This window comes from Prunus mume, linkage group LG2, assembly GCF_029339155.1.
Source record: "Prunus mume cultivar Tortuosa linkage group LG2, ASM2933915v1, whole genome shotgun sequence".
In the NCBI taxonomy this organism is placed as follows: domain Eukaryota; kingdom Viridiplantae; phylum Streptophyta; class Magnoliopsida; order Rosales; family Rosaceae; genus Prunus; species Prunus mume.
The window spans coordinates 23,587,110-23,613,956 of NC_142699.1; the positions used below are offsets into that span (position 1 = coordinate 23,587,110).

At 37.1% G+C, this 26,847-nt stretch overlaps 1 protein-coding gene, 1 non-coding gene and 4 pseudogenes across 2 annotated transcripts; 1 reads left to right on the plus strand and 5 right to left on the minus strand.

Annotated features, from left to right (window-relative positions):
- Positions 1–1,452: 1,452 nt before the first annotated feature.
- Positions 1,453–2,077, minus strand: LOC148919863 (geraniol 8-hydroxylase pseudogene; annotated as a pseudogene).
- On the minus strand, positions 1,681–3,280 carry LOC103322017 (geraniol 8-hydroxylase pseudogene; annotated as a pseudogene).
- Positions 3,281–9,578: 6,298 nt separating this feature from the next.
- LOC148919864 (uncharacterized) lies at positions 9,579–10,548 on the minus strand (annotated as a pseudogene).
- An 8,886-nt stretch (positions 10,549–19,434) lies between these two features.
- On the minus strand, positions 19,435–21,834 carry LOC103321992 (geraniol 8-hydroxylase-like). Its single transcript, XM_008223846.3, has 2 exons — positions 20,423–21,834; positions 19,435–20,233 (listed from the first exon to the last, which is right to left on the minus strand). Exons 1-2 carry the CDS (start codon positions 21,353–21,355, stop codon positions 19,613–19,615), a joined length of 1,554 nt encoding a protein of 517 aa, XP_008222068.2. The 5' UTR covers positions 21,356–21,834; the 3' UTR covers positions 19,435–19,612.
- A 2,142-nt stretch (positions 21,835–23,976) lies between these two features.
- LOC148919865 (uncharacterized) lies at positions 23,977–25,890 on the plus strand (annotated as a pseudogene).
- LOC148919866 (small nucleolar RNA R71) lies at positions 24,516–24,620 on the minus strand. Its single transcript, XR_016124827.1, has one exon. It is a non-coding gene; the product is annotated as a small nucleolar RNA R71 (small nucleolar RNA).
- Positions 25,891–26,847: the final 957 nt, after the last annotated feature.

Genomic DNA, 26,847 nt, shown 5'->3' on the forward strand with positions numbered 1-26,847 from the left:
CATATACCAATTTTTTAAGTGTTATACGTACAAAATAAATAAATTTAAAGCTATTTAATAAGTAAATAAATATATATATATACACACACATCATTCAACGATCCAATCGTCAGACTTGTTTGTATATACTTCAAGATCGTATACCCCAAAAATCGCAAAAAACAAACATTCGGAGACCCAGTAACGGGACAAAAAATTTCAACAGTTCTAAATAAAAAATCACGATTTAACGGTTATTTTAACTCCGATTTTGATGATTTTTTACAGCTACACTCCTTGACCTTATATGAATACAATGAACTAATTTGATCGTCAATTTAAAATATTTACACTAGTGGATACCACAAAATCTTATGTTATATTTAACAAAAGTATAAATAAACTCTTAATTGTTAGTGAATATATTGTTTTGATGGCATATGCATTCTATGAAACTAGTTTGAACGATCCAACCGTCAAACTTGTTTGTTTATACTTTCAGATCATATACGCCAAAAATCGGAAAAAATAAACATTCAGAGATCAAGTAACAGGACAAAACATTTCGACGGTTATAAATGAAAAATCATGATTTAACGGTTATTTTAACTCTGATTTTGATTATTTTTTACCGCTACACTCCTTGACTCTATATGAATACAATGACTAAATTTGATCTTCAATTTAGAATATTTACACTAGTGGATACCACAAAATCTTATGTTATATTTAACAAAAGTATAAATAAACTCTTAATTATTAGTGAATATATTGTTTTAATGGCATACGCATTCTACGAAACTAGTTTGAACGATCCAATCGTCAAACTTGTTTGTTTGTGTTTATACTTCGAGATCATATATGCCAAAAATCGAAAAAAATAAACATTCAGAGATCAAGTAACGGGACATAACTTTTCGACGGTTGTAAATGAAAAATCACGATTTAACGGTTATTTTAACTCCGATTTTGATTTTTTTTATAGCTACACTCTTTGACCCTATATGAATACAATGAACCAATTCGATCGTCAATTTAAAAAATATATTTTCTAACAAAAACCCAATCCAAACAACAATAATATATTTTTCTAACAAAGATTTTAAAAAATAATTTATTTTATTTTATTTATTTTATAAGGACTTTGCGCGACGAAGTTTTGTTGTTTTGTCGCTCAAAGTAGCTTTGTGTGATGAATTGATTTTCGTTGCAAAGTCGCTTGTGAAGAATTTTTTCGTTGCACAAAATTTGATCGCGCAAGACTTTGCGTGACGATGTATAGTCGTCGCGCAAAAGTTGGTCGTGCAAAGTCACTTTGAGCGACAAATTCTTTTTTCGTCGCGCAAAAGTTGGTCGCGCAAGGATTTTAGCGACAAAGTTTTGAGTTTCGTCGCGCAAAATAACTTCCAGCGACGAATAATTTTTCGGTGCAAAATTTGGTCGCGCAAGGGTTATTTTGTAGTAGTGATAGCTAGCTAGGTTTGGTTCTCCTAATACTTGATGGGCACAGCTATCAGAGGATGAGCCATCTGTAAAGTGAGGCCAAACTTCTCATCCATGTTCATTTTTTCTGGCACAAATCCATCTTCAAGCTTCCAATTATCAAACGAGTTAATAAGCGAACCCAACATCAAATTCAACATTCTCATCGCCAAAGGCAACCCAGGACATATTCTCCTCCCGCCACCAAACGGAATAAGCTCAAAGTTCTGGCCAGTACGTCAATATCCAATCCCAAAAACCTTTCAGGGATAAATGAGGTAGGGTTGTCCCAAATGCTGGGGTCTCTGCCGATGGCCCATGCGTTGACCAACACTTGTGCACCCTTTGGTACAATGTAACCGCAGATTTCTATGTCTGCTTGGGCTCTGCGAGGGAGAAGAAGTGGGACAACTGGGTGCAGCCGGAAGGTCTCTTTGATTATGGCTTGTAAGTAAGGAAGTCGAGCAATATCTGTTTCCTCAACTGGTTTCCCTTTCCCAATGACTTGTTCTAGCTCCTCTTGAGCTTTTGACAGTTTTTCCGGGTTGCATTGTAGCTCAGCCATTGCCCATTCCAATGTGGCTGAAGTTGTTTCTGTGGCCGCAACAAATAAATCCTATATTATTCACCAAATGGTTGATTACTTAGTCAGAGAATTAATCGGAGCTAGCTAGCATATATGTATAATAATGAACTAATAAAACTACGTATACCATCTCAACCGTCTACGTAGTAAATTCGTTCTTGAAGTCAGTTTAGATGGTATAAACAAAAACAAAAACAACCTTAATAATCACAAAAAGATACACTCTAATTAGCAATTAGTATGTATGGGAAAGCTATATCCATAACTAACCAGAAACAAATGATGATGAGTTTCAGGAATGTCCATATCCTCATTTTTCTCTTCACCCATGTTTATAAGAGTATCCAACATATCATTGGCTGTGACATAATCATGTGATTTTCTTGTTTCCAACCTTTGGAAGATCAAGCTGTCAAAGAGGTCAATCATCTTCCGGAAGTGCTTGGTCAAACGGCGCCGTATCCCCATGGGATCAATCTTCTTAAGCACAGGAAAATAGTCAGCCAAGTTCGGTTTCCCGACCTCTTTCATGATACCCCACACCAACTCCTTGAACTCTCTAGCCGTCTCACTTTTCGGGTCCGCTAGATCCACAGAAAAGACAGTACGTGACAGCAAATTGAGGGTAGTTATGAAAGCAGCCCTTCCAACTTCAACTGCCTTACCTTTTACCACGCTTACATCAGCTATGAGCTCTTGCACTTTTAGGTGACGGTTGGCTTGGTTGGCGTCGAGAACTTTGGTGGCGAACAATTGGGAGTTGCGTATTCTGCGAAGGTTTCTCCATTTAGCTGAACAGGTATGAAGGGCATGCCGTGCTTGGCATGCTTTCAGGCTTGGACTGCATCCGGGATGGTTCGGTTGCAAAAGAATTGGTCGTGGTGCGGAGGACTTGTTTGGCGACGATGGATGAAGAAACTACAACTGTTGTTATTTGGCCGAGTTGTAGAGTCATAATGGGGCCATAGCGTTTTGAAAGCTTGGTTAGAGAGATGTGGGGTTTGTTTCCCAGCTCTAGGAGATTTCCAATCAAAGGAAATGGCTTTGGTCCAGGTGGAAGGTTTGTGAGAATTCTTCTTGCAAATGAATATTGGAGGGCTTGGATTACGATCCAGGCAACCATAAGACATAATAGTACACAACTCAAGAAATCCATCTCTCTCTTTCTTCTTCCAGCGGTTAATTTTTGGCACAATTGTTTAGAGGACATGAGCATATTTTTTCACTACTGATATATATATATATATATATATATATATATATATATATATATATGTATCCTACATGCTAGGAGATAAACACGAAAGAGAAAAACTTAGGTGGGGACTTTCCTACCATGTGCCAAAATAGACAGTAATAATATATATCTCTTTTCTTAAATAAATAAATAAATAAAGGGAGGAAGACTTGAACTTGCTTGGGAATAAGGGCACTTCCAACAGTGAAACTCTTGCCATGGCAAGGGGTCTAGGGCTGAGACTATTCACATGAATAGTGCCTATCCTTGCAAAAAGTAAGTTGCACTTCCAAAGTTGTCATGGCAAAGGGCAAATACTATTCAATTTTTTGTTTTTTTTCACAAATTTGTTTACCTAAACAATTAATTTGGACAATATTTTTGGATGAGATTTTCTGATAAGATTTTCGGTTTCAAATTTCAGATAAATTTCAAATTTTCAATTTCATATAAATTTTATCTGAATTTCAAATTTCAAATAAATTTCATTTGAATTTCAACTTTTTATTTGAATTTCAATTTCAGATAAATTTCATCCGAATTTCAAATTCAGATAAAATTTTCACCCTACAAAATTGCGCCACGTGTCATCTGAATTTCAAATTTCAGGATAAATTTCATTTGAATTTCACATTTCAGATAAATTTCATCTGAATTTCAAATTTCGAATAAGATTTTCACTCTATAAAATTGCGTCACGTGTCACGTCTATCGACCTAAATTTTTCTATAAAACTAAGGCTCAGCTCACAAATACTCTCACACTACATCTTCTCAAAAATTTCATTTCTCAGATTTTAGATTTCATATTTCATATTCCATTCTCAATAGCAGACATGGAGGAGGTCTTGGAGAGGCAAGAGCGAGAAATAAGAAAAAGAAGGCGTAGACGAGCTGCAAGCAAAAAAGCGCAGAGAGAACTAGAACAGCAACTTGTCATGGCTGTGGTTTTGCTTGGTGAAGAAAACCAGAGCAGTCGTGGTTCACAAGAAGGCCGTGGCCCAATGTTGACAGACATAGGCATTCTTGGGGTAAGAATCTTATGGAAGATTATTTTATTCCAACATCTCTGTACTCTGACGTTCATTTTCGAGGGCGGTATAGAATGCAACAACATTTGTTCAATAAAATCATGCATGATATTTGCAATTATGATGAATAATTTGTTCAAAAGAGAAATTGTGCTGGTGTTTTGGGACTGCTTCCCGAACAAAAGTTCACAGTATCATACTGAATGTTTGCATATCTTTGGTGTTTTGGGACTATTTTCAGAATGATTGGTAGCATTGATCGCATGCACCGCAATGGAAGAATTGCCCAAGCTTGGCGGGAGATTACGAAATCGGAAAGGCCAAAAAATATCATCCTTGAAGTCGTTGCAGGTTTCGATACATGAGTTTGGCACGCTTTCTTCGGAGTTGCTGGATCTCAAAATGACTTGAACATCCTAGGTCAATCTCCGATGTTCAACGATGTTTTGAGAGGAGAAGCCCCAAAAATCACATATGAAATCAATAATATCGTCTACCAAACTGAGTATTATCTAGCTGATGGCGGGAATTCACCGTCGTCTAGCAAGTTTTCAAACTGTCATTAAATTGACCGACATCTTTTTAAAAACAAAACCACTACAGTAAAACAGAGACGTTGTTCATAGATAAACAACGTCGGAATAAACAAAAGCCGACGTAAAAGTAAAGAAAAAGACCACAAAATAATGTTTGTGCTTAATAAATCGCGGTCATTAACTAATTGAAGGGACTTCCCTTCGGCCCTGGCGCCTACCGTTTCGACAAGCATTTCGCCTTCCTAAAAACAAAAGAAAAGCTGCAAAGGCAGAATCCTCTCAGCCTCGCAACCACAGTATTGAAGGCCAAGGCCGAAGGCCATAAAAGACACGGCTTAAAAAGTGTGTGGTTAAATCACCACGTGGCCTCAGGGCCCCACGCTTCATTTAATGAAGTAATGCCTCTGACTTCGCAGCAAGCCCACTAGTCACAAAAAGCATTAAATGCACAAGGGAGGTGACTAAAGTCAGGCTTTTGTGATGGAAATCAAGGTGGTTAGGCGCAGACATTCTCACAAGTAATCTTACGACTTAGGTTCGGATCACCAACCACCAGACCAGGGCATTAAATGCGTTCCCACGGCCAAGGGGGCAAAACCTAGATCAGGGAGGTGGCCGAGATTTATCGAGATTTATGGGGGTCACACCACCATACTTCTCAACCCCAAACCGCCATGCTTCACGATCCCAAATGCCGATTTGACTACCCACTAGCCCCGGTCAGACTCCACAGCGCAGGTCTTGTCAGCCTCGAATATCCCTCCAGGACTCCTATAAAAACTAAGCTCAAGACTACATTCAAAGGGTTCAAACACCAAACCAAAAGCCTCCCACGGAGCAAATTATATTTTCCTGTAATGCACTTTCAATACTTTTATTTGTTGTCTTAGGAGTAGTGGTAGATTGTAAGGAAAATCCATTCATAAATATATCATACGACCCTTGATTTTCAAGGCGCCGGAGCACCATCTCTGTTATCGCCTCACTCACCCCATATATCATACGACCGTCGCTCTTTGAGCAACGCACCGGAGCACCGCCTAAAACCCGCCACCAACACCACCACTGAACGGCCTTGTAGCTCGGGCCATGAACTGACGGCGAGATCGGTTCCTCTCTCACCACAATCGTTTCATTAGGAGTCGAACGTAAAGCAGGTGCAACATTTGAACCATCTTCTACCCGAACCTCATCATCATCTCGGCCTTACGGTAGACCATGCTGGCACGCCCGCGCACAACCGCACCGCATCCAAAAGAAGGGCGTCACGTGTTGACTCACATCCCTGGGCCCGGAGCACCAGGCCGTGAGATTCGCGACAAACAAAAAAATAACTAATTGTGAACCATTAAACGACTCAATCTGGGTAACAACCGTCGTCTAAAGAAACAAACATGATGTTGTTTAGTAAAATACCGCCTCAAAAGAAAAGCCACCCGTCATAAACAATTAACCGCACGTCGTTGATAATGACATTCCACGACACATTATGAAATATTACGTCACTTTTGTTTCCAGATATGACGTTGGAATTATTGTACACGTCAATGTTAACAATGAAGTTGACGTATTAAAAGTCGTACACACGCCCATTAGTAATCGGGGACGACGTTAGAAGACATACCACGACACCTATTTTTCCACAGAAAACGTTGTTTTTTTACATTTCACGACACATGGTCAAAAGGTAGACGTGAAAATAGTTAATGACGTCAATAAATATGGGAATAAACAAGTTCATACGTCACTTTTACTTTAAACTATGACGGCGAAATACGATTTACAACGTCAGTTATTATTATAAACACTGAATTGTTTGTCTTGATACAACGTCGTACAACCTATAAACACCGACGTGGTGACGTTATACTACGTCATCTATGTTTTAAAAGACGACGTTTGTGTGTAATATTGAACGACACATTGTCACCAGGAAGACGTGAAAACTTTTAATGACGGCAGTAATATGGGAAGAATGAGGTTTTTATGTCTCCTTTATTTTAAATGCTGACGGTGAAAGAAGTTACAACGTCTGTAAGAATATAAAATGCGATGTAATTACCATTTTCTACGTCATTTTTGTTTCTAAAGACGACGTAATTACCATTTTCTACGTCATTTTTTTTCTTCTAAAGACGATGTAAATCATTTTCTCACCAAGTCCTAAAAATATAAATTGACGTGGTATATTGAAAAGACGTTTCGGAATAAGAGCGTATCGTCGTGTTTATGAGGTAATACGACGGTATATTTTTTACGAGGTCGTTTTATCTTCTTTTATATGTTGTCTTTTTTTGCCTTCCAATCGTGATATCCTGTAACAACGGCTTTGCATTACCGTCGTTGTTTTATTATTACTGTAGTCGTTTGAGTTGTTTTATTATTACTGTAGTCGTTTGAGTTAAATTTTACACGGCGGTGAGTGCATCAAGGCCGTCTAATTGGAGACGTACGACCTTTTTAATGTCCATTTTTTTAAACCGACGTCTTTAGCTTTTTTTATCTTTGTTTTTTTTATAGGTTTAAAGGTCTTCCATTGCAAGACGTATGATAAAAAAATGACGTCTGATACTATTATGACGTCTGGTTTTGCAATAATGTTAACAAGACCGTCGTATTTTGGTACTTGAACCAGATTTTTTTGTACTGAAAGCTTTGAGCCCAAACTCTGTATAATGAAAGTGAAAAAAAAATGCAATACAATTGCTTACAAAATTAATGTCATACACAACTATTTAGAGCGTAAGTAATGTCATAAATTACAAGCATCATTCAATCCATATATCTTCACACCCATCTCGAATATTTTGACTCCCAGACTCACCGGCTAGTTCATCAAATGTGTCAACATTTGGCATTCCTCTAGTAAATGGCACACTCAATTCTCACATTACCTAAGACATCATCACCAATAACATCATTATATTCTCTATTAGGCATTGATAACACTACTGACCAACCGCGATGTATTGGGTCATCAACAAAAAATACTTGTTTGACTTGAGAAGCCACAACAAATTGGCCATTCATATGTCCAACTTTACTCAAATCTACAAGGGTAAATCCAAGTTCGTCGACTACAAGGCCAGAAGTGCTATCTATCCAATCACACCTAAATACTGTGATTGTAAACTTTTGGTAATCAAGGTCCCAAATATCTTGAATGACACCATAAAAACCCATATTTGAGACAATTGGGTTCTTATCCTTGGCATTAGCACTTGCATAGTATGTGCAAGTAAATAAACTCCACTATTTTGAACTGCACGCATATCATCTTGTGCCTTGGTGTTAAATTTAATACCTTTGATAAGATAGCTCCTATATGATGACACTGCCATGCTTGGACCAGCTGCTAGCCACCTCAAATTTTCTGATACACCATTATTGTCTTCCCTATTAAGTTGACTTTGAACTTGCAAATGAATCATATCTTAATTCAATCTAACATGAAAAGAAGAAAATTAAAAGTGCAATATGTTATTCAATTTCATATACCTTCAAGCGTAGCCATTGAATGAAAGTGGTATTGTGCTTATGTTGTAGCCACTTTGTTCTCTTTCTAAATTTTGGATAAGTGGTCCTGATGTGGATCATATGTTCTCTACATAACACGAAAAATTCAAGCATTACAGTCCCAAACAAATAAGATAAACATAAGGAATATAATTTAAAATGACTACTTAAGAATAAAACTCATACTCGATATAAGGTAGAACTTCCTCCGTATTCTCCAAGACATATAGATGCGCCTGATTCAACAAGTCCCGATCAACTAAACTCATTGTGCAACCTGTTAAGGACTTTGAAAGTCCCATCTTCTGGCTTGATGGCACTCTAACTGTACTAACATCAGATAAATGCTCGGTGCAAAACTCTACAGTTTCTTGACTATATACCGCTCAGCAATGCAACCTTCAGGATGATTACAGTTCTGAACATACCCTTTTAGCACTTTCATATATCTTTCGAACGAATACATCCATCTAAAATAAACTGGCCCATATAGACGAACTTCTCTGACAATATGTACTACTAGATGAACAATGATATCGAAGAATGAAGGGGGAAAGTACTTCTCAAGCAAACACAAAGTTACTACTACATCTTCTTTCAACTTATCTAGCTTGGAAACATCTACCGTCTTTGCACATATAGCATTGAAGAAGAAGCACAATCGAGTTATTACATACCCTGCAGGCTTCTCGAGGACAGAACGAATTTCTACAAGGAGCAATTGTTGCATCAAGGTATGACAATCATGTGATTTAAGCCTAAGAAGTCTTGAATCTTGTAAAGATACAAGGTTTTTAATATTTGAAGAGAGTAACCTTCAGGGACCTTCATACCATAAAAAGAATTGCAAACCGCTCTCTTCTCTGCTCTTGACAAATTCCAAGGCCTTGGAGGCAAGCGAGTACGTCTTTCTCCATACTCAGGTTGCAAATCAGTCTTGACCCCCATGTTCAATAAATCCAAACGAGCAGCAATCCCATCTTTATTTTTTCCAGGGATCTCCAACAACGTACCAATGATGCTATCGCAAGCATTTTTCTCAATGTGCATAACATCAAGGGCATGCCTCATAGGAAGGTATTTCCAGTACTCAAGATCAAAGAATTTTGACTTCTTCTTCTAACAAACTCTGTCACCGTCATTTTCACTTCCACCTCCCCTTTTTTTGGAGCCCCATTTATAATTAATACCTTCAACCATTTGTAACACTTCTTATCCGGTTAAAGGCTTTGGAGGCGTGTCACATTCAAGTTTCCCATTAAAAGCTGCATGTTGCCTCTGATATGGATGATATATTGGTAACCATTTTCTATGCCCGATGTAACATATTTTGTGGCCATTTTTCAACTTGTGACTAGGTGTATCATCACCGCATATTGGGCAAGCTTTATATCCTTTTACGATACAACCAGATAAGTTTCCATAAGCGGGAAAATCATTAATTGTCCACAGTAATACAGCTCTGAGTGTAAAGTATTCTCCTATATGAGCATCATACACTCCTTGAATCCCATCCCAAAAAGATTTTAAATCATCAATCAAAGGCTCTAAGTAGACATCTATATCATTTCAGGGTTGTTTCGGACCATAAATCAATAAGATCAACATCATGAACTTTCATTTCATGCATAGTCATGGTGGGAGATTATATGTAACTAAGATAACTGGTCAGCAATTGTATCTGGTACTTAGAGAACTGTGGAGATTGAATCCATCAAATGAGAGAGCCACTCTCAAGTTTCTCGGCTCATTACCAAACTCGGGCCATTTATCATTAAAGAGTTTCCAAGAGGGAGAATCAAACGGATGAGACATCTGACCTTCAATTGCTTTTCTATCAGCATGCCAAGTCAAATTCTTATTTGTCTTGCGTGATTGAAACATCCTTTTAAATCTTGGAATTGGTGGAAAATACCACACTACCTTTGCTGGGACACCCTCTTTCAAAATTGAATCTTTGCCTTCTTTCCATCTTGAGATTCCACAAGTAGGACAATGAGTTGAATGTTCATACTCCTTCCTATACAATATGCAATCATTGGGGCATGCGTGGATTTTCTTATAACTCAGCCCCAATGCACACAGTCTTTTTTGCCTCATACATAGATAAAGGTATTGTATTTTCTTTTGGAAGCAATTCTCCTTGAAGTTTCAACAATTCTGTAAAATAGACATCACTCATCCCATGTTTTGTCTTCAAATTATATAACTTCACTAATGCCGACAACTTGGTGTACTTACTACAACCATGGTACAAGGGTTGATCTCTATCGCCAATCACATTGGCGATTTCATAAGGATCGGATCCAACATCGCCTAAATCATTATCATCCATCTCTATTTCTTCAGGACATAAAACTATACCTACTATGTTCATCATCATCTTCCACATTTCTACTAGCATTAATAGTTGCTTGCCAAGGTTCTCCGTGAAATGTCCAATTCTTATAACTTTGGTCAACTCCATTAAAGTATAAGTGGTCCCTTATAATTTCAACCCCAAACAATGGAACATTCCCACATTTAACACACGGACAGTGAATATGTGTTGTGGTTAAAAGATTTTCTATTGAAAATTTCAAAAATACTTCCACCCCTAACTCATATGTCTTCGATCTTCTATTCGCGTGCATCTATGACTTATCCATCTCCAACAAAATACCTTATTATTTATAATCAGGTGAAAAGACAAGCAATGAACATCACTATAGTATATTATAATTACTTTGATAGAAAGTAATTTAACATAAAGACGACGGTTTTTTAAAACATCCGACGTTTTATACTTATACAAACGTCGGTTTTTGACAAACCCGACGTTTGAAGTTATTAAACAGTGATTCTGAACACAGCAATACAGACAACGGTAGTTAAATAAACATCGCCTTGTAGATAAATAAAAACAACGGTTTTTTAGAAAAACCATCGTCAAACTCTTAAAGAAAAGGAGGCTAAGTCATGTTTTATTCATACCATTTCCAAGAACCCAACATATGTTAATAACCCATAACATTGAATTTCTATGAAAGCATGCAAATATTAAAGCCATTCTCTATTCATAACAACAGAAATTGATGAAGAACATACCTACGAAAACATTAAAAGATCACAAAACATATATCTAAAACCCCAACAATGCAGTCTATGATTGTACTTCAGAACCCATAACTTAATATATCTAAACCCTAAACATATATCTAAAGTCATTCCCTAAACCCTATATGTTTGTACTTCAGAACCCAGAACTGAATATCAATCAATGAATTAAGAAGCAGGATATTAGGGTTTGTACTTACAGGCAAGCAGAGCTCACAGATTATGGCCTCCTTGGATTAGAGTTGAAGTGAGAGAGCGAAATGTAGACTTAGAGCGAAATCTAAAAAATTTAGGTCACAGCGAAATTTTTAGAAAGCGTGCTACTTCAAACATCGATGGAAATCATACAAAACCGTCGTTAAAAAATGTCAGTTAATATATGAAACACGACGTCGTAAAGCAGTAAGACGTCAGTAACACATAAAACCGATGTCACATCCACTAAATAATATCCCTGGGATTGGATTTCTTGGGATTGAACGCGTGTGCGCAAGGAACATAAAAAAAAAATACGACCCTGGCGTCATACTAAACCCTAAACCCTAAACATTAAATATATATATATATATATATATCCCCACCAATGAATGACACAATCCAATATGATTGTATGAAGAAACTATAAGCGATGTGATTTATTTGTTTATGTTGACATTTTTCATTTTTATAACTCAAATTACATTTTTAAAAGCTTTAGGACAAAGAAAATATCTTAATGACTGCATAGGAGTTGTGGTGTATTTTTTTGGAAATTTTACAAATTTATTATGAATATAATGAATTAAGGTCAATAAAATATTGTTATAAACACAACAAATCACGTCGGTTATGAATCCATATACCGACATTGTATGCATGTTAAACTTTGGTATTTATACAGATACCGACGTTGTCAATAGTATACGACGTCACAGGATTAGGATGTTGTTTCAATCTCACACGTTGCATATGGTATTAACCGTCATTGTAAAGAGTATAGACGTGACACAGCTTATAAGTATTTGATCAAATGACGGTTAATAAAAGGCATGTCGTTGAAATTTCATAAAACGTCATTTTTTATTAAGTTATCGACGTGGTATTTGGTTAATGAATCTTTGTGTTAGCAACGTCGTTTATTGTCTTTACTGAATTTACTATCGTGTTACATGAGTTTACATGTCATTTATTGAATTTACCATCGTTTGTTTATTTTCAAGTTTAATAAGACGTCTCTTGTTGAATCTATTACGTCATTGGAAAGGTCTTCAGACAACGGTTTACGGAGTTACTTTAGTTTTTAAAAGTGAAAACCAATCTTTATTAACAGCAAATAAAAATATACATTATACCTTAAACACTGTACAAAAAATTGTCTATTCTAAACGAAAAAATGTACATTTTTCATAATTGTTTGTAAAAATCCTCTACTCCATATGAAGGCAAACAAAATCTGCCCATTCTTTCCTTACTTCTTCAATGGCTTCTTGGGGGTATGGTGCTTGATCTTTGCCCTTTTCAAACTGCAATCAATAAAACATCATTATTTAGCATTCATGACTGGTTTTGAATGATCTGTGGCAGAGTAAATAGAATTACCGTCGTAGTATATCGATTCAAACGACGGTAATTCTATTTTCCATCATCCACAGAAATTAAAATCCTAAATTTTTCCATTTACCATCTTCTCAAACTCCAAAGAAGGATCTGTGATGATGTCTCTCATAAAGCGCATGACATAATAGCCACACTCTACACTGCTAGGTTGCTTTGGTGTGCCTTGTAGAGTTTCCAAATAGGTGCTTTACGGCCTTGTCTGCCTATGTGTGAATTATACATCTTGATAGCACTGTTTCATGACACAAAGTGTTATTTCAAACAAAAATTAGGCTACAAACACACATTGCACTTGAGTAGATCAACTTACGTGTTCACTATGTTTTTACACTCGTCATCAACCACTCGATTTCCAAGTAGTGGATCCAGAAAATACACAGTCCCCCTCTTTGGTCTCACAATGAGCAAGACCCAATGACGGCTACACAAAAAAAAACATAGATGTTAAACAGGTTTATATACACTGCATCATACAAAGAAATCATGTTGACTAACGTATCCTGGAGGTAAGGCATAAAGAAAATCTGTTCCCCATTAGTAGCCCCAATTTCATCCATGGCTGTAAACTGTGTAATATCTTCACTCAAGACAAAGGTGTGACGCTCAAAACCAAACACCTCCTTCTCAATTGTAAATATCATAGCCTTCTCATGAAACTTTAATGTCGTCTCCACATAACGACAAAGGACTTGTAAAGAAGATGGCAAGACTAGGTTTGAGTAATCCGGTGCTTGTTGTTCCTTCTCAGAAACGTCCAAGCACTTGTTTTTCTGCTTGAAGAAATAAGGAAAGATATATAACATAGAAGTGAAAAAAAAACAGAGACTACACAAACTTAAACGACGTGGTAATCTAGATAAAATGATAGGGAAGATAAAAAACCGACGTGAAAATTAAATAACCACGACGGAAAGTAAAAACCGTCGTCGTATGTATCAATTACGTCGATTGAAAATAGAGCCCTAGAAAATTAACAATTGCCAATATCAATTTAAACGCATGCTTTAGCAGAAATACAAATAACATGAAATGCAGATAAAGAGAGAGAGAGAGAGAGAGAGAGAGAGAGTGGAACAGAGTGAGTGAAGAAAGATTAAAAAATAATGACACTATTTGAATCCACAATACCGTCATGGTACTAGAATGCCAACGACGGTTATTTTAAAAAATAGACTTAAAATGAAGTTCAAACGACGCTGATGGAAAACCGTCGTCTTATGACTTTATTACGTCATTATAAAACAAAGAACTCCAAAATTAACAAATGCAATTACACACTTAAAAGCATGCATTAGCAGAAATGCAGATAATATCAATTGCAGATAAAGAGAGAGAAAGAGAGTATTTCAAATTTCAGGAGAATTTACCATGTCAGACTTGCTGTTCAACTTACTGTTCTGCATCCTTGGATTTCTATTTTAAGAAATAAAGAAATATAGATAAGACAGCTTGTACAAAATGAAATATTGCACAAAAGTACCGTCATGGTAAGGAATACACACGACAATTAATACAAGAAACCGCCATTTAATTTAAATTGAGACGACGGTAAATAAAATACGTCGTTGTGGGTTGTTTCTAACGTCTGTAATTAAGATAACAACGTCTAATTGGTTGGCAATCAAAGGTTCATAGAAGTTACCATTTCTTCTTGCTTTTCTCCATCTTTGGCATTCTCATCCTCAAAATTGAGGGCTCTGACATCCAGCGCCCCAGAGTAGCTTGCTTTATCCGACATTGGATTTTTGGGACTTTGCTCAGGACCTTGGAAAGTTGTCAGTTTCAGCACGCTTGGATCAAAATTTGGAATTAGTTAGCGTAGCTAATTCAGCAAATTCTCCCTCTCAGCTTCTACCAATTGCTTGGTTCTAGCCTCCATCTTCAAGGTCTCTTCTTTAAGGACATCTCTTATACTTTCCTTTAATTGATCGGTAGACTTTACCCTCTGTTGTCTAGGTAAATTGAAGTATTGCCTAGTGGAAATCCCAGCCCCAACACCTCTAACTCTCCCTGGATGCTCGGGACCCAAAGCCATAGTCAACACATCATTACTTCCAGAGACAGTAAGAGTGCCTTCACTGACTTGTTTTTGCGATTCATCCTAATTAACACAAAGACACATTAAAGTCAATAAAAACAGAGAGTTAGTTCCATATGCAAGTCTAATTAAAATTCCAATGCAGTTTAATACAAATTTAAAACAGAGTGAAGTGAATTTAGGCTTACAATTAATTTTGTTTTCTCAGCAACCTTTGGATCGGGGATGTTACTGTCTTTGTCTTCTCTAGCTTTCTTCCACAAGGTAGATCGATCAATTTCTACCCCTGGCATGCTTTCTTCCAAATCATCCTCCAAACCAACATATCCTTTTCGAGACAATCGATGATTGTACTCGCATTTCTCTCTCTTCTGTGCTTGTTCAACATGGATAGACTCAATTTGTTCGGATAACCTCGAAGCTACAAAGGCATCCCAGTCTGCTTTCTCTATGAATTTATATAATTCAGCGGGTTGTCTTAACTTCTCCTTCTCATTGATGAATGAAAGGATATGCTGCCTCGTTAATGTAGACTTGAAATCCTTCCATTTCTTGCTAGCAGATGATAACACCATTTTTTTACCCCCTTGCCCTACCACATAAGCTATGTCAACGGCTTCCCAAATCTGTTCTTTTATATCCTTGGGGATTTCAGTCCATTTCTTGTCCACAATTGGGACTCTGGACCCTGCCAACACACCAATGTAGGACTGCATCTCAGTATGTGCAGGGTCATATGGTTTCCCCATTTAGTTGTACTCAATAACTTGCTTGATTTTCTGCAATTTTCTCTTCACAACACGAGGCATTATGTTTATACCACGACTAGACTTGGGCTCCTCAGAAAATGTTGTCGTGCGGGTTCAGTCTCAGTAGATGAAACAAATTTCATCTTCTTCGAGGGCTTGGTTTGAGGTTTTGAAACTTTAAGCTCCTTACATTCATTTTTGTTCAAGCTAGAATCCTTACTTGGCGCTTGAGAAACCATGGTTATAGAGAAATTAGACCTGCAAGCAAGCAGAGAAAAATAAATAAATTAAAAGTCAACAAAATCACGATGCTTATTTTAAAAAACGACGTAGTATAAAATTTCATACGGCGGAATATAAAAACAACCAACACAATAATACTTATATAATGACAGTAGTTAACTACCAACGTGATTTAAAAGTAAACGACGTAAATTTCTAATATTCACGATGGTGGAGAGAAAACGTCGTGGTTCTAAATTACAAACGACGTAAAATATAAAATACCGTCGTCTATAGCAGTGTTTCCAGCCCTTTTGCTTCTTGTCTTTATATTTGGAAAAACTTAAAAACTTATTAATATGAAATTCATAAACTGTTCCAAGACCGTTTGGTTTACTACTTCAAACACTCAAAAACAGAGTAGATTTTATCATAGTGGTCAATGACACTTTGTTCTTTGTCAGTAGATTTTATCCAAAAAGTAAAATGATTTTCGCATGAACATGAACAAAGATGAGAAATGCAAAACAGATTATATGCATATGCAAAACAAGAACAAAGATGGGAAATGCTTACCTTTTGTTTGCAATGAAAGTTTTTGCTTGGAGTTGCAAAACAAGAAAAAAAAATTATTTTTTAGGGACGAAGACGAAGAGGAGAGGAAGCCGATAAGATTCGACACGGCGCTTTGGGAAGTAAAAATGAGGACAGCATGAAATTTTTTCTCAGGTTTGGAAATAGTATAAGTGTAGGTCAGGTAAGGCGAAAAGTTTAAAATATTAACGAAACGTTTCATAACACGACGCTATTAATTACAACCGCCCTAGTAAAATGTTTTAAACGGCGGTATATAATAATATACGCCCTAGTAAATGATATTACACGACACGCACTATTAATTATAGATGTCGTCGTAGTATATTTTAAATAATAAGTCGGTAAGTTTATAATTACCGACGTCTTTCATTTCTAAGTCAGTTACTTAATAGATTCTATCGTTGGTTTTTCACTCTAAGATTAAGACGACGCAATGTATTTGTTTCACGTCGTGGTGTTTCTAATAAACTGCCCTAATATGTCTTTACTATGGCGTGAAAATAACATAACTGACGTGATGATTATTTTATACGTCTAAAGGGTTGGTACGGACTCACGTAGATTCATTTTGTTAAACGGCATTAAGTGTAATATAACCGACGTGGATTTGAATTTTTTTTTTTTTTATAAATAGTTTTTTTTCACGAGTTCTTTCAATTTTAGTTTTCAATTAGGGTTCCAACTTCTTCTTGCCCTTGGCTCTGTCTCACCTCTTAGGAAGCAATTGTTTGGATGTTGGTGTGTGTGTGCGTTTGTGTAGATACACAAACGCACACACATCATCAACTTCCAAAAAATTGTCTCTCTGATTGCAAATCTGAGGCTGCCGTTGTCAAATTTTAGAGGTAATTTTTTGGATGTTAATGTGTATGTGCGTATGTGTATCTCAAAGACACAAATACACATACATCATTAACCTCTAAAATATTATCTTTCTGTGGTCTGATTATGATGAGGAATAGAGTTCCATCTAGTAAGATTTCGTAACCCTTGGGATCTCAGAAAAATCTGATTATGTCAGCGGTTTTCTATATAAACCATCGTGGTTATTTTCAATCCTTGTCATTAAGTTGATCTACCGACGTAGGATAACAAAATCCAGGAAATAAATTGGTTTAAAAAAATTCCTATTAAGACGACGGTTTAAATATAATGTAAGACGTATAAAGTGAATAAATACGACGGTAATTTTAAGTTCACGACGTATCTTTTGGGATCTAAGAAAAATATGATTCTGTTGGTGGTTTTCCATATAAACCGTTGTGGTTATTCACAATTCTTGTCATTAAGTTGGTCTACCGTTGTAGGATAACAAAATCCAATAAATAAATATTAAAAAATAATATTATTAAGACGACAGTTTAGATATCAGGGTAGACGTATAAAGTGAATAAATACGGCGGTAAATTTTAGGGAGTTTCACTAAAACACCCAAAATGGGGTCTGAAATTATAAAAAAACCCAAGCACTATTTAAACATATAAACACACCCAAAACCCATCATTACACACACTCAAAACCCATTTATAAACACACCCCAAAAGTTGACTTTGAGGTTGATTTTGGGTGTGTTTCTATGTTTAAATAGTGCTTGGGTTTTTTTATAAATACATGTCTAGGATTGGGTTTATTTATAAATTTGTATAAATTTTATTATACGTCGTTAATTGAAAAACTCAACGTGTTGAGAGTTAAAGATACCGTCGTAGAACTATTAAAGAAAGAAGTCAATAAATTTATCATTGACATCGTTGTACATTCATTTAATACGGCGGTATTATTTAATATACCACCGTGGATTTATTTGTAATTATACGTCGCCTTATACGAAAACTTGGTCGTGTTAATTATTGAGTAAAAACGGTGGCTTTTTTTTTAACCGTCGTCTTTACTTTCTACGTCGGTCTATTCATACCTTCTACCGTTGTTTGTGGGCTCAGATTTTACTATGCTGAAAACCATTTTGAATAAGACGTCGCTTTTTTAATTAGGTGTGTCGTCTTTTAGAAATAACTATTGGAATCTCTATTTTTTAGTTGTTTAAGTTGTTCTTACACGGCGGTTTTATAAAACCGTCGTCTTTTAAAACACGACGGTTTTCCCTTAAACCGTAGTTTTTTTCTGGACATCTTTTTCACTTTTTGTAATAGTGTGTTTTCTCTAACAAGCACGCCTTCAGTAACATCAATACTATATATCAACCTACACCACCTTTGCTGTAGGAGCAATGCTCCTTAGACAGTGATCAATGACGTCTAGCCAAGTGGAAAAGGGCAATGATCTATAGAACAGTGGTCTCAGGTTCGGATGCCAATGTCACCTTGACAGTGAGTGGGAGAAAACATTTTCCCCAACCTAAATTTGGCCAACCAGAAAAAGGGAGAATAGAATACGAAGGACCTGGATTTGGCCAACTTAGCCAAGGCTATGCTCCATAGATGAAGGTGTTGGACGTTGGTCACGCATATTATATGAGTGTGTAGGGCTTATTGTCTTGAGGACCAAGGCTCGAGGTCTTCAATCCAATGGCCTTAAGGTTTCTTGCCAACCACTTTGTCAAAAGTGCTAATTATCCTCTTATTTAAATTGCACTAACCAAAAAGAAGTTAATGTAACGAGGGATATTTATTCTCTACTCATGCATAGTATGTGTGCGGATTATTAGTATCTAATAATACAACAAACTCAAGTGCATGAGATTTGAAGTTTACACATATTAAGATTCATTCAATCAGAAGAACAAGAAGAAGAAAAGAGAGCATAAAAAAGATGAGAGAAAAGATTCATTCTTTCTGATATAATGAATGGTTATTACACTTATAAGAGCTTAATAGAAAGGAGTGGAAACTAAATATCATTAAACCCAAAAGCCATTACGTACGAAGTATTGTTATGGAAACAATAATCTTACAACCATGTTTGTTAACAAGTTTCATAAATAAACTCCATTAAATTTCACAAAATGACCTGGGCACAGCTCTAAGAGGGTGAGCCATCTGCAAGGTGAGGCCAAATTTCTCTTCCATGTTCAAGCTCTCTGGTACAACCCCATCTTCAAGTTTCCAATCAAAAGAGTTAATGAGTGAACCCAACATCAAGGGCAGAATTCGCATTGCCAATCGCAAGCCAGGACATATTCTCCTCCCACCACCAAATGGGATAAGCTCAAAGTTTTTGCCTGTAACATCAATTTGGTCATCCAATCCCAAGAACCTCTCCGGCATAAACGAGCTTGGGTTTTCCCAAATGCTGGGGTCTCTGCCGATAGCCCATGCATTCACAAACACTTGTGCACCCTTGGGTACAATATACCCGCATATTTCAACGTCTGAATCGGCTTTGCGAGGGAGAAGCAATGGAGCTGCTGGGTGCAACCGCAAGGTCTCTTTGATTATTGCTTGTAAGTAAGGAAGTCGAGCAATGTCTGCTTCCTCTACTGGTTTTCCTTTGCCAATGATTTGCTCCAGCTCTTGTTGAGCTTTTGACAGCTTTTCAGGGTCGCGTAGCAGCTCAGCCATGGCCCATTCCAATGTGGCTGAAGTTGTATCTGTGCCCGCGGAAAATAGGGCCTTTTTAACATAACAAGTCAGAAAAACAAAATGGGATTAAAAACCAAAAACAAAAACACCTAACAAGAGTAGACGGTCAGGCCACTTCGCCCACTCTTTGCACTTAAATTCGAATCCCTTCTCTCTGTAAATTAAATTAATTGATAGAGTAGTTTAACTATAATGATAAGCAAAGACAAAACAACTAACCAGAAACAGATGTTGAATTTTGGTCTTGTCCATGTCCTCACTGTTCGCTTCACTGATGTTCAAAAGAGTATCCAACATATCATTGGTTGTGACATAATCATGGGCTATTCTTGATGCCAATCTTTGGCTAATCATGCGGTCAAAGAGCTGTTCCATCTTGTTGAAATGTTTGATCATGCGCCGCCTAATGCCCTGGGGGTCAATTTTCCTAAGGACAGGAAAAAAGTCCCCCACGTTTGGGGTCCCTGCCCCTTCCATCAAACCCCACACAGTCTCCTTGAACTCTCTGGCCATCTCGCTTCTTGGGTCAGCCAAATCCACTGAGAAAACAGTACAAGACAGCAGATTGAGCGTAGTTTTGAAAGCGGCCCTTCCAATATCTACCACCTCACCGTTGACCGCACTTTCGTTGACTTGAGATATGAGCTCTTGCACTTTTACGCAGCGGTTGGGTTGGTTGGCGTCGAGGATTTTGGCGGCGAACAATTGAGAGTTGCATATTTGTCGAAGGCTTCTCCATTTGGCCGAAGGTGGTATCCATGGCAAGCTGTCCTGGCGAGGGTCACAGGCTTGGATTGCATCTGGGACGGTTCGGTTGGACAAGAGTTGGTCGTGGGTTCGGAGGACTTGTTTGGCTGTGTTTGGTGAAGAAACAACCACCGTTGTTACTTGGCCGAGTTGCAGAGTTATAATGGGGCCATAGATTTGGGAAAGCTTGGTGAGAGAGAGATGGGGTTTGTTGCCAAGCTCTAGAAGATTGCCAATGAAGGGAAATGGCTTGGGTCCAGGTGGGAGAAGATGCCTTTTGGGATTGGCTTTGCTTCGCAGAGCTTGAATAATTGAGAACAACAACACAGAGAAAAGGCTTAGCAGGACCATACAAAAACTCAAGAAATCCATTCTTTCTCTAGTTCTAATCGCGCGCGCACACATAAAAGTTGAAGGAGGAGGGAGGAGCCACCCAATCCGACAACTGTTGTCATTTGGACTTAGTTATGCATCCTGTTTGGACAGAAAGAAAGTTGCTAGCTAGCTGCTAAAACAGTCTTTTTAGATGGCCAAATTGGCTTCATTCAAAAGTGTTTTTTTCAACAACAAAAAAATTCGTACTTTTTCATTTTTTTTCATGGTAAGTACTTGAAAAATCAACACCGAATAACTTAATAAAAAATTTACAAAACAAAAATCTGTATTCTAGTGGCATGGCTCTGTTTGCTTTTCCTTTAGATATAGCCTTCGCAAGGTCAATCTACCATCATATTGAAGGGCAACTGGGGATTTTACAAAACAAAAATCATACACCAGGATAGGAATCCACCCTATAATAGATATGGTTTTCTATATGGGTTGCGCATATTGGTCCATTAAAGTTATTTGTCCAATCTCATCAAGACAGATTGGGAAAGGCAACTGGGGTGATTTGATAGAAAATGAAGCCATCTAAATTCTTATCATGTGCATGTCGCTACGAAATTAGGCTCCATCAATCGAAAGAACTAGAGGCCTGCAACTTGCCCATTACTTATGGACAAGAGAAAAAGACGTGTTGAGAACGTAACGTGTCGAACAAACTCTTTTTTTTTTCTTTTTTCTTTTGTCGAAAGCACCAAGCAATTTAAGGTCAATTTTATCATGCACGACAAAAATTAAGACGGAATTGCAGAGAAAAGAAAGAAGCCGCCGAGGCCCACGGTTAATATAACCAAGGATGAAACGTTGGATGTTAATTCAACAGTTCAAAAAAGTTTCTTAAAAAGAGTGTAAAAGTGAGTGAAGTTGAATTAACATCCAACGGTGGATGACTACAATCTCTTGAACCCATGATCAGGGATGTATAAATATATTATTAAAGTGATTGTGCCAACTAAGTTTTATATTATATATTTATAAAATTTATACAAATTGATAAGTCGATTTTATATTATATATTTAACCTCATTCTTAGTATATTTTAGTTAATACTTTGGAAGAATTTTGATACTTTGAATTATATTTCCAATATAGGACTTTCGATTCTCTCTGGAGCAAACCATAATCAAATGAACGAATTTTGGAGTAATTCCAGTTGGAGGACGTACGTGAGTCACTTAGCTTGATCGTATCAAAATATCAGACTTTTCCACCAAGCGATGATTTCCTGGCGAACAAATGAAGGAGCAGTGCGTTGTGCTGGAATAGTGACATTTTGGGCTTTTATTGCGTTTTTGGAGCCCAAGATGACCTCAGATGGGTTCGTGGCCTTCTGGAGAAGTGTTTGGAATATTTTTATCTTTAAAACGAGCTATCTTGGGTCATATTTGGAGGAGATTTGAGACCAAAACGTGGCTGGGCAGATTGTGAGCAGATTCTCCTAATCCAATTTGAATTTTATATCCTAGTATTATTTTATTTTAACCTAGTTTCCTTGTGGGGATTGGGGCAGCTAGGTTTTAGGAGGTATTTAAGTTATTTTTCACAGCAAATTTTGACACTTCTCTTTTGGCTTTTGAACGCGACTTTTGCTAGGATTTTGAGAGAACTTCTACTTCAAGGTGTTTTCGATCTTTATTATTTTAATGAAGAACTTGATTATTTTTATTGTGAATATGCGTAACTAACTCTCTTTTGCTAGGGTGAGGCCATGAGCCTTAGCAAGAATATGTAGTTTCTGTCCAATTTGCTTATGATTATATGCATGCAGGTTTTCGAATTATTCATCACTGGGTTAAACTATCTAAGTGTCTTGATGCTTGATCACCATTAGGATGTTTAGAAAAGTAATTTGATGCAGTTTTGGTCGAAGGTCGGTCCCTGAAATTGACGAAGGCTTCTTGTGATTAATATGTGCAAGATCACTTACGATGAATACCACGTCTTAAGGGTTGCATGGTTTTTTCAAAAGGTTTCACATAACTTAATGAGTCATGTATGTTTAGATTTGATATGAATACCACAAACGGATTGCATGTGTGATATACGCTCTATGTTGGGGGTCCAAGTAGGCATATATTAGGAGTACCTAACCTTCGAAATATGCATGTATAAGTCATAAGTAATTAGGGGAACTATATAGAATTGTTAAGGTGACGGCGGATCCCTAGTGCTTTCTTAATTTGATTTCTAAAAACACAACTGTTTCTCTTGCTCTTAGCTTTAATTTTGCATATTGCCTTATTTTTATTAGTTAAATTCCTTTTAATTTAAGGTCTTCAAATCAAACATCTCAACTTTCTCTTTTGCAATAATTAATTAGAATTTGGTTGCTACGAGTTATTTAATAATCCCTGCGGAGAACGACCTTGCGAGAATCATTTATACTACAATAACCTTGTCATTCTTGCAAGTTTTGTAGGAGTTTTAACCCTGTTTGCGCATGTACTAAAAAGCCTATCAAGAAATTGGCGCCGTTGCCGGGGATTATTTAAAATAATTCGTTCTAATCAGATTCTGCATTAATTATTGCTGTACATACATACCAAAAAAAATAAATAAATAAAAGAAATAGTTTTCGTTTTTATTTATTTTTGCAGATCACAACAAGGCGTGCATATTACAATCTGTGCATGGTTGCACACGTTCAGCAGTTCAGCAATTGTTTCCGTTTGATCCAGAACCTGAGCAATCTTTAAGGAGGAGATGCAGGGAGCAAAATTTGTTGTGGGTTCCTTCACTGCAAGGGACTTTTCTGCAGTCTTTATATTCTAAGGAACTACACAGTACAGAAACAATGGCTTTTGTTATTCCAAAGGCTGGTGATCCTTTGGGTAATTCTTTAACAGCTCATGCCACTAACATACCAGGTTGCATTACATATCCAACAGTGGAAGAAGGGTCTACATTCGAAATCAAGCATCACATGTTGAGTATTCTACCTACATTTCATGGGTTATCAACCGATGATCCTAACATGCACATTGCAGAATTTTTAATGGGATGCAAGAATATTTTGGTGAAAGGATTCTTAGCTGAATCTATTAAGCTTCGTCTATTTCCTTACACATTGAAAGATCAAGCAAGGAGATGGCTCCTCACACTTCCATCTGGAAGCATTAGCACTTGGAACCAACTCAGTGAAAAATTCTTAAACAAGTATTATCCAGCTTCAAAGACTCTCGACATGAGAACTCAAATTTTATCTTTTGCCCAAAAATCAACTGAAGAGTTTCATGAGGCGTAGGAACGGTTTAAAGAGTTGAATAGAAAATGTCCACATTCTGGTATTAGCGAGTACGGATCAAGTGCATATATTTTTCAGAGGGTTAAATATGACAACAAAAACTCTTGTCAACGCTTCATGCGGAGGATCATACAAGGATAAAAATGCACAAGAGGCTTGTTTATTATTTGAAAAAATGGCAGCAGATACACAGCAATGGGCAGTTGAGCAGCCACAATCAAGGTCTGTTTTTGAGATATCTAATGGTTCTCCATATATGTCGGCACAAATTGAAAAAATGGAGAAAAAGCTTGAAAGATTTGATGCAAAATTTGACATGTTATTACAAAGAATTCAGGTTCACAGGTTGTCAGACAACCTTTACCACTGCATGTAGCATTTGCAATGTGACAACCCATGATTTTTTGAGCTGTCCGCATAAAGATGCTTATCCGGAATTTGCAGCGGAACAAGTTAATGCATTTAATAATTTTCAGCATCCACGATATGATCCGTATTCAAATGTTTACAACCCGGGTTGCAGAGATCATCCTAATTTTAAGTGGGATAGAGATCAGCCTGCGAGGCCACAATTTCAACAACAGGTATAGCAAACTGCTGCGCCTAAGGCTGCTTGGGAGGTTGCAATTGAAAAATTAGCAAATGCCACCACAAGAATTCCAAAATCTGCAGCAATGAAAAACATAGAAAAATAAATTGGGCGATTGCATTCCAAGTTTGAAAAGAGCACTGTACATTTCCTAGCCAAACGGAACATAATCCAAGGGGAGGCGCGATTGTAAGGCGTTCAAGTTCTACGTTCGGGTAAAAGTTATGACAATAGAGGTGAAATTTGTGTTGGAAATTCGCAGGCAGCATCACGACCACAAACAGATTCAGAAATTTTGCAGAATCGATATTGTTACAGATTCTCAGAGTCTATGGGCATATCTGAAAGCGACAGTGCAAAAATTGCTGCAGAAACTGCAGAACGTGTTTATGTGCCTCCAATGCCTTATCCCGAAAGGTTGAAGCCCACAGTTAAAGATCAACAATTGACAGATTTTATGAAGACGTTGGCCAAAGTTCAGATCAATCTCTCATTGATTGATGCAATTAAGAACATTCCATCTTATGCCAAGTTTTTAAAGGATGTTTGCACAAAGAAAAAGAAGCTCGTGGATTTTGAAAAAGTTTTCTTACAAAGCAGTGCAGCGCAGTTTTATTACACAAACTGCCTCCAAAGAAATAAGACCCAAGGAGTTTTACAATTTCATGCACAATTGGAAATTCTAATTTTAAACGTGCTTTAATTGATTTGGGTGAGTATTAATTTAATGCCTTTTTCTGTTTTTCAAAGACTAGGACAAGGAGAAATCAAGCCTACATCAGTTATTCTACAACTGGCGAACCGTTCAGTTGCTTACCCTAGGGGAATTATTGAAGACCTCATTATTAAAGTGGATAATCTCTACCTTCCTGCAGATTTTGTGGTCTTGGACATGGATGAAGATATGCAAACACCGATTATTTTGGGGCGTCCATTCATGGCTACTACTCGAACCTTAATTGATATTGAGGCTAGAACACTTACACTTAGAGTGCAAGATCAGTCCGTTGTTTTCAGTTTATTCGAAATAACCAAAAGGCCAACTGATGTGCAAGATTGTATGCGTGTTGACATGTTAGACAGCTTAATGCATGCTGAAATTATGCCATGTTTGACATCAGATCCATTGTTAAAGGTGTTGCATGGGTTGGAGAATAAAAACATTGAAGATGAAGAGGTTTTTGAGTATGTTTCAGCTTTGGAAAGTGCTCTTTTCTACACCCCCGTTAGAGGCACGTTTTTGAGAGTTTAGGGAACCGAAAAAACCATTGCAGCCCTCTAAAGTACAGCCACCTAAACTGGATTTAAAAGTACTACCAGGACACTTGAAATACGCTTATCTGGGTGCACATTCTTCGCTGCCAGTTATTATAGCTGCTGACTTATCATCAACAGAAGAAGAAAAATTGCTGCGTATTTTAAGAAATTATCAAGATGCAATCGGTTGGACTATAGTAGACATTAAAGGGATCAGCCCTACAATTTGCATGCACCGAATTCTGATGGAAGATGAAGTAAAGCCCACTGTTGATGCTCAACGTCGTTTGAATCCAATTATGAAAGAAGTTGTTCGTACTGAGGTTATGAAGCTTCTAGATGCTGGGATGATCTACCCCATTTCAGATAGTAAGTGGGTTAGTGCAACTCAAGTGGTGCCCAAGCGTTCTGGAATTACAGTTG